The 8,669-nt window shown below is 59.2% G+C and overlaps 1 protein-coding gene across 1 annotated transcript; it reads right to left on the reverse strand.

Moving 5' to 3' along the window:
- Positions 1 to 158: 158 nt before the first annotated feature.
- CPSF4L (cleavage and polyadenylation specific factor 4 like) lies at positions 159 to 7,207 on the reverse strand. The gene is made up of 8 exons (XM_075015024.1): positions 7,105 to 7,207; positions 6,509 to 6,559; positions 5,252 to 5,404; positions 3,464 to 3,559; positions 2,540 to 2,633; positions 1,926 to 1,968; positions 1,628 to 1,768; positions 159 to 227 (listed from the first exon to the last, which is right to left on the reverse strand). Exons 1-8 carry the CDS (start codon positions 7,205 to 7,207, stop codon positions 159 to 161), a joined length of 750 nt encoding a protein of 249 aa, XP_074871125.1.
- Between the last annotated feature and the right edge of the window lie 1,462 nt (positions 7,208 to 8,669).

Below are 8,669 nucleotides of genomic sequence, written 5' to 3' on the forward strand. Positions count from 1 at the left end.
TCTTCTTCTCCTAGCAAAGAGATGTCAAAAACCTGCCTGGATCAGAAGGGCTCAGACTGGGCTGTACAGTCAAAGAAATCAACTGTCCTGACTTGCCTCCAGTTGATACTATAGCAACAGCGTCTTCCTCTGGATTCTCCTCCCGGAGCTCTTGCAAATCATTTCCCCGGCTGGGCGCCCAGCCGAGCCTTGTGGCATTTGTTGGCATAGTGACCCTTTTCTCCGCACTGCAAGGGAAGCGAATGGGAGGACTGACTCAGAGTAGCCCCTGTGAGCTAGATGATCACCCTTGTACGGTGGTTCCCAACCTTTCCAGTTACTCGGCACACTTCAATGAGACAGTTCTACAGCACGTGCACCTTTTACAGTGTGGGCAGGGAAGCTGGAAGGGGGAACATTTATACCACCCCCCAGCTTCAGCAGGGTCCCTTCCTGCCACCTCCTGGTCACAGTAGGGATTTGGGGTGAGCTCCCTGCCAGCACATGCAGGCCAGGAAGCAGCATTTCAGCTGCCTTCTGGTGTGAATGGACTCCTGTGGTGTTGGCATTTCCCCTTGCAGTGCCTCTGCAAAGAGCCACCATAGCGGGAGAATTGACCAACCCCACAGCAGCTGGGACTGAGGTAGCCTTGCTTCTGCAGCCCCAGCTCACCTGCTGTTTTCAATCCCCTGCCTCCCCCACACACGATGGTTGTGCAAAGAGCCACTACAAGGGGAGATGGATGAAATTTCACAGCACATTTGGGCAGTTCTCACAGCCCACCGGTGGAAAGCCACAGCAAACAGCAATAGTCAGTGATGGAGATTTCAAAATCCCACACCTCGTACTGGCATAAGGGACGGAGCTATGGGGTTGGTATGATCCGGCATGGCTCTGATGCAGGATACAGACAGCCTGAGCCACTCTTGCAGAACTTAATTTCTGCAGCCTGGCAGCAGGATTGATAGTCGGTCCCACGTGGGCCACGAGCGGGTCTCTGGCGCACTCAACATACCGACCAGAAGAACTGACAAAAGTCCCCCCCACTCCACCCCCAGCATTAGTGGTTTCCCATCCTTCCTCCTCATCCCCACAGCACTACAGTCGGTGCTCCTGGTGAGCTGAGCACTTGAGCAGCCAACCAGAAGAGACTTAGGTGCCACCCAGCTGATTAGCAGAGTGCCACTGCCAGCAGCGTGTTTCAACTGGTGGTGCACATCCATGCATGTGCGTACAAAACAAAATTTATTCTGCACTGGGATAGAAATATTAGAGTAACTGCAGTCTAAGAATATTTTGGCTTTAAGACAGCTGCTCCCTCTCCTGCCAGCTCAGGTCCCCTCCATCCTGTGGGAAAACCCAGGAGAACAGGGAGCTCTGAGCAGCATGTAAGGACAAGGGGCAAGTGGACAGAGAGCTGGTGCAAATCAGTACACTGAAGTGGGCTTTAAGGGAGAAGGACATTGTTCCATCACTTGGAGGAAGACCAGTGAGGTAGCAATGGCTTAGAGTTCCTGGGTCCCTTGATGGTAGTAGCTCAGGAATAAGGCCATGCAAGTCTTGTTCCAAGACCAGGCATCTGTTTGGGATGGGGGAGGAGGAGAAACTTGACAAGGGGCTTCCCAGCCAACCAGTTCTGCACACTGACCTTGAAGCACGTAACTTGTCCAAGGGGCCGGACCATTCCGCAGGGATAGCCACCAGCCTCCTGCCCTGTCTTCATCTGGCACTGGGCAGGCCTGGCCCCGGGCGGATGAGAAAGCGAGGGGACTTCCAGAGCCAGCTGCTCCTGAACACACTCACTGTCAGCACGCAGTGGTGGCAGCCCCTGGAGCACAGGAGAAGTCATCCGAGATAGGGTTTTGGAAGGCAAACAAGCCAGTCACTGAAAGACATCCACCCCTTGCCTGGGGAGAGGGCTGCAGCGTCCCCTCTCCATGACTTACGTGAGACAGAGCCGAGTTGCACAGCATCAGGTCTGCCTTGGGGCTAGAGGAGAGGCAGAAAGGAGAGAGATGCTGTTAGTGCCTGTGAAATATCGATTCAGCCCAACCTTAACTGCGGACCTCTGCACCCGAGCGTGGGAAGAGCCAATCGCGGGGCTAAGGCTGAGCGAGGCCTCTTGCAGTGATATCAAGTTAGGTCTGAGAAGGGCTGGCTGGGGGCTACTCAAACCGCTGCCACCAGCGGCTCTGCTGGGCTTGCCCGGATGTGCAGACCTAGGTTGGACTCTCAGCGCTCACCCAGAAGGGGTGCACGAGCAGAAGAGTTGCCAGGCACATGGGCTTGGGGATTTATTTTAAAAGGGCGCCTGCTCTTTTGTGTAATTAGCAGCCCTGTCCAGAAGGTGACACCACAGGCACAGAGCAACGGGGGGCACATGGGGGGCACAGAGGTTTTAGGGTGCCAGTAATCCAGCTGCTCTGCAGAGAAAGTCTCAGCTCCTCTCACACAGAGGCCCAGGGGGCTTTGGTCAGGAGAGCTCTCCAGGGCCAGGCAGGTCAGAGGATTCCCCCCCGCAGCCTTGCCACAGTCGCTTCTCCCCCTCCCAGATACGTACTGCGAGAATTTGCATTGGGGTCCTTTGGGGCAGAAGCCAACTAAGTAGTTGACACACATCACCCTCCTGGTGTGCTTGTATTTACACACGGGACCTGCCAGAGACGCACGGCCAAAGAGGGAGAGGTTTCAGTCAGGGCAGGAACGAGGCGCGGGCCAGGGCTGGGCACCTCCCTGGCACCATAGGAGGGAGCGTGACTGGTGAGGGGCTCCCCCACTTTGTGGAGAATTTGTGGCCCTGTTTGTTCCTTCACCGCCTAGCTCCCTGCTCCCACCGCTCCCCCAGCGAGCAGGCACGCAGCACCCGGGTCACCACCTGGGTCACCACCCAGGACAGCTGAAACTCTGCTTGCGGTGGGCAGCAGCTCAAGGTGAACAGAGAGGAGGACACTGGTCTTTGCTTAGACACGGGCCACCTCCAGCGGCCTTGCAGTTCTGGGAGCACAAGGGCTCAGCTAGACCCTCTTCTACCTCTAGCGCCTCTTGGTCAGATTCTTGCTGCACATATTTTAAATTAGGGTTCATGAATGATCATTTGCTGCTGAATTAAGTAATAAACTCGTCGCCCTTCTCAAGAGTCTTTCCAGGGTTTTCTTACAGGAACTGTCCTTCCACAAGCCAGGTTCCTCCCCCGGGCCCTCCCCCCAGCTCTTTCAATAGTTCCCGGCTGGCTCCCACAGCTGTCCACCAGCAGGCACCTGCTTACTTGCACCTCTGAGTCTATCACTGGGGGATTTCAAAGCACTTGAAGGGCCAGTCAGTCCAGGTTGGCGGCAGGCATGTATTGTGCCCATTTTACAAGTGGGCAAACTGAGGCACAAGAAGGGCTTCTCCCCACCAGCCAGGACTCCTGCCACTTGGTCTCCCAGCTCAAATCCACAGGCCATGCTCCCATTCGCTTAGTTACCGAGCACAAGGTATTCACCCTGTTTGCAGAACCCTCTGTCGTACCAGGGACAGTCTTTAACTCTGGATGCTGGGTCAGTGTGCAGGAAGGGGCACTCTCGGTTGCTGCACTCCCCTGGGAGAGAATATGAAGAAGACTTTTAGCACCCCTTGTTTGGAGTCCTGCCCTGCGCCTGCCTCTCAGGACGACAGCACGCAAAGATCTCCCGTCCTTCAGGCCCTCACCTTCAGCCCTGTAAAGTACCTTAGCAGCAGCAGCAGCAGCAGCAGCAGCAACGGAGGGTCCTGTGGCACCTTATAGACTGACAGAAAAGTTTTGAGCATGAGCTTTCATGAGCACAGACTCACTTCATCAGATGCTGGTCTTGGAAATCCAAGACCAGCATCTGATGAAGTGAGTTTGTGCTCACAACTTTTCTGTTAGTCTATAAGGCGTCACAGGACCCTTCGCTGCTGTTACAGATCCAGACTAACACGGCTACCCCTCCGATACTTAATACTAGCAGTTTATAAAGCACCAACATTTTTCAATGCAGCACGCACAGCACCACTAAGAGGCGACCACCTCTGGGCTGGAGCACAGCCCCCAGCTAGCAGAGACCACGCTGAATAATAAGGAGGGGGGAGGAGAAAGTTTTGAGCACTGACACTGGGCTGCCCCTCAGCTCTCCAGAGAGCAGGCAAAGCAAACAGGACTTGGGTCCTCAAGGTCCCAAGCCAGCGATGTCCCCTCGTTACCCCCCCCCCCCCGGAAAAGCATGAAGGGTTAAGTCAGCCCCCTGGGTTAAACTTCAGCTGCCCTGGGGGAGCCCAGGTGCTCCTCACCTGCCATTTTCCACACTCCCCTCCAACGCTCCTGCCAACTTTTTTCATCCATATGTGGAATATGTGTTGTGCACACCGAGGCACGCGTGGATGTGCACCACCAATAGAAACAGAGGCTGCTGCTGGCTGTGGGCGCTCTGCTGATCAGCTAGGCAGCACTGGAATCTCCCCTGGGGGGCTGCCCAAGCATTCAGCTTACAGGCACCATCCTTCTTGGGGTAGTTTAGTCCCCCCCGACCCCCATTTCCAGTCACTTGCACCATACCAGAATGTTACACGCCCCTAAGCGCCCGCCTGCAGCCTCTGCCCCCGGCAGGAGCTCTGGCTAGCACCCCCTTCACCATCTCAGCTGCTGGCACCGGACACCCCAGGGCTTTCTGAACTCTCAGCCTGAACAAGGACAGGTTCCATACGGTGAAGCACGTCCCTCTGCTGGAGAGGTCTCCAGCTGGCCCTGGGAGCAGACGCTGGCATTAAGTGCCTGGCTGAGCAGTGCCCTTCGCCAGGGAACTGGTTCTGCTGCGTTGGGGTCAGCTGGCTCGGTGCAAGGCCTGGCAGGCAGGGAATGCCCATCTCTCCTGGAGAAATGGGAGCCTGCTGCGGCGGTGAGGGCTGGCTTGCTCACAGCAAGTCCTGAGGGCAGTTCTCCGTACTCACAGCCAGGGGCACTAGCTCACCAGGCTCAGACGTGTAGAATTAAGGTAGACACCTATAGGCAGACTGGGTCACAACTCAGTAAGGTCAGCCAGGATCTGAATGTGCCTTCAATAGGGCAGTTCACCCAGTACCACTGCGCTAGAGAGCCCCCCCCCGCCCCCCGCCCCACCATGGGCTCCAGACAGAACTAGCCAATGCCTGCGCCCTTTAGGAGCAGATGGCTGGACTCCCTCCCTCCCCCTCACCCCAGACAAATCTGGGTCTGCTAGAGCCCTGCTAACCACACCACAAAGCGGCCAGCCCCCGCCCGGCTCCCAGCACCTACCAAACTTGGAGTAGAAGTAACATTCCGGCATCTTGGTCATGTCATACTCGTGCAAGAATTCGCACTGGTCTCCCCTCTTGCACAGTCCCCGCAGCCAGTGCTTACACACCACCGTCTGCTTGCCGCTGATGTGCCGGAAAGGACACATCAGGCCTGGATGCAGAGCAGAGGAGACCCCTTTGTCCTTGGCTCCCCCAGAGACGCTCACACCACCACCACAAACAGGTTCCGGCTCCTGCTACTTCTAACTCAGCCCTCTCCAGCAGCCGGGGCTGACACCAGCACAGCTGACCACATGAGAATCCTGTTCCTAGCAGGGTCTCACCAAGACCATTGGAATATTCCCTCTAATTGTTTCCATCTGCGGGAGGAATGAGTTTTGTTCTGTGCACTGGGGCCAGTGCAAATGTGCACCACCAGAAGACACACATGCTCCCGGCTGTGGGCACTGGACCACTCAGCTGGGCGGCACCTGAATTTCTCCTGGGCAACTGCCAAAGGGTTCATCTGACAGGAAGAACTGCTCAGCTGGCACCTGCGGAACCAGGACAGAGACAGGCCCCCTCCCTGGGCAGCGGAGCCCAGGCTGCAGTGGGAAGGGCACTGGGCAGGATGCTCAGCTGAGCTTGGGTCTCCGATGCTTAAAGCTCGCTCTTTGGTGTGGAATCCGGGTACCATTCTGCCGGCACCCACAGGAGGCCAGGGCCTTAGCCCCGCGGAAGGGGGCTCGAGAGGTCATCAAGTCCAGTCCCCTGTCCTCACCGCAGGGCCAGGTACCATCCCAGATGGCCTCATCAGGGACTGAGCTCACAACTCTGGGTTTACAAGGCCGATGCTCAGACCACTGAGCTACCCCTTCCCTGCGCGCCTTGGGGGGACAGGCACAGAGCCGAGGTCTCTGCAGAGGCAGCTGGTGGCTGGGGCACCAGGCCAGGCTCCCACAGCTCCTCCCTCGGGCAGCCGTAGGGGGACCACCCTTCCCGCGCTCGCCACTAACCCCCATCTGGAGGGTCCCTGCTAGGTCAGGGAGAGGCGCCCCGAGCTTCCAAGCAGACCACCTGCACCGGCCCAGGAACCAAGATGGCTGGCGAGGGACCGGCTAATGCCAGCTGGGATGGTGCTTGCCCCAGCCAGAGCAGCCCCTTGCAGGCGACCATCCCTGCAGGCCCGCACTGGAACCTGGAGAGGAAAGGACCCTGCCAGGCTACCGAACCCCTGCTCCCCTGGCCGGGCACACCCCAGCCCCCTGCTACTCACCCTTTGCACACAGCCCTCGCAGGAAGAACTCACACACAGCCGCCCCCGACTCTGTAACGGGAGAGGTCGTTATGGGGGGTGGTGCCCACGCAGAAGCACTCATGGGACACCCCAATCCCAGGCACCTCTTGCTGCTCTGCAAGCTGGGCCCCCTGGGCTGGGCCAAACCCCTCCACCGGGATGGCTGGGGGACTTCCCCAGCCAGGTTATCCCCACGCAGCACCTTCCTGTATCCGGGGGCCAGCCCATCACCCTGGTACCTGAGCACCAGCCTCTGCCAGCATCAATACCTGCAGGGCAGCTGGGTGTCAGGGGACTCTCACATCCCATCCAGCCCCACCGAGCTGAGCCCCATGGCCCTGCCAGCCCCACCACCCCTCCCTGAGCACCTCACCAGCCCCAGCCTGGGGAAACCCTGCGAAGCCCCTCCGCAGTGGCGACCAGAGCCCTCCCATGGGCTAACAAAGGGGCTGGCTGCAGGGGAGAGAGGCTCTGGGAAGCTGGGAGGGTGACCCCAGACTGGGGCAGGACCTGGGGGTCCAGCTAGGGCCAGCAGGCCCCACAGCACAGAAGCAGCAGGTTCTACCCCCACTTACTGTCCATGCCCGGAAAGGGCAGGGGCAGAGCCCCTCGCTGAAGGGCCACATCCCTCTCCAAGTCAAGCACAAGGGTCTCCAGGCCAGCCACCAGCTCCTGCATCTCCTGCCCGCCAGTGGGAGACAGCCCCAGGCAAGGGCCAGAGGGGAGCCAGGCCAGCCTCCCCCCACCTCAGGTAAGCCCAACAGCCCCAGCTGGGAGGGGGACTGAGAAGGGGCCAGCTACAAAGTCCCTCTGGGCCTGAAAGCTGCAACTCCCCCCCACCTCCAAACCACCAGACAACCCCAGCCCAGCAGCTCAGAGCCCCCCAGAGAGCTGCAGCCCCCTCCCCCTCTCCAGCAGCAGCCCAAGAAAGTGGGGCAGGCGGCGGCTCCCAGCATCTGCTCTCAATTTGGAGCTGTGATTGAGCGGGGCTGTGCCCCAGCTGTAAGCAATTCACCCTGGGCCCCAAGCAGGCCTGGCGCATTAACCCCTGGCTCCCCAGCGCTGGCTGCACCGGCAGCCCCGACCCTCCGCTGCCTGAGCCGCCAGCCCTGGCTCTGCCCGTTCCCGGCCAGGGCGCTGTGCCGCACGCAGCCCTGAGGTGCTGCAGCCCCCCGCCGGCACGAAGGGGTTCCCATTATGTGCAGGGGTTGTTTGGCTCAGTGGCACTCCCACCTGCATCAGAGAATTTGCTCCAGCACCTCTGAGATGCCCAAGCTCAGCAGCTGTGTGGGTACTCAACTGCTGGAGCCTCTAGGGGCCTTTTCCCCAGCCCTCAGCTGGATCCGGCTCTGAACAGTGTGATTCAGCCCAGAGCGCCCTGAGAGCTGAGCGCCTGGGCGGCCGCCCAGGAGGTGTTCGGGAGCTGCCCAGCGGATCAGCAGAGCGCCCTCAGCCAGCAGCGGGGTCCCACCAGTGGTGCACATCCGCAGAGTGCACATAACAAAATTTATTGCGCACACCGATGGGAAATAGCAGCGGGACCAGCAGTTCAGCCCCACCCGGGCTAATGGCGTGAGCGGTAAAAGCCCCCCCCCGAGCAGCACCTTCCTCTCACCAGAACACAGCGGGTTCAGAAGCTGTGGGGGCAGGTGCCTCCCAGTCCCATACGAGCACCCCACTAAGACAGCCACAAGCCCATGCCATGTCTGTGCCCACAGGCTGCAGCCACCCTGCAAGGTGGCTCTGCTACCTCAGCATTCAGCAGGGCAGTGCCCCCAGCACTGTGCGTTTTGGGGGCTTCAGAGGCAGCGAGGCCAGGGCCAGCTCGGGCACTGCTGAGCCCTGGCATGCTTGTGCCCAGCTGCTCTGGCACCTGAGTAGGCAGAGAGGCTGTGATGGCGGGGGGGCGCTGCATGTGAGAGAGAGACTCAGGCTCTCTCTCTGTGTGTGTGTGTGTGTGTGTGTGTGTGTGTGTGTGTGTGTGTGTGTGTGTGTGTGTGTGTGTGTGTGTGTGTGTGTGTGTGTGTGTGTGTGTGTCAGGCAGAGCAGCTCCCAGCGGCTAAGGATGACCCCTGGGGCCGTACCCTAAGCTGGCAGGTAACACCTCTGTCCTGAGCACAGAGCAGAGAGGAGCCGAGCG

The sequence above is a fragment of the Carettochelys insculpta genome, chromosome 20 (assembly GCF_033958435.1).
Source record: "Carettochelys insculpta isolate YL-2023 chromosome 20, ASM3395843v1, whole genome shotgun sequence".
Classification (NCBI taxonomy): domain Eukaryota; kingdom Metazoa; phylum Chordata; order Testudines; family Carettochelyidae; genus Carettochelys; species Carettochelys insculpta.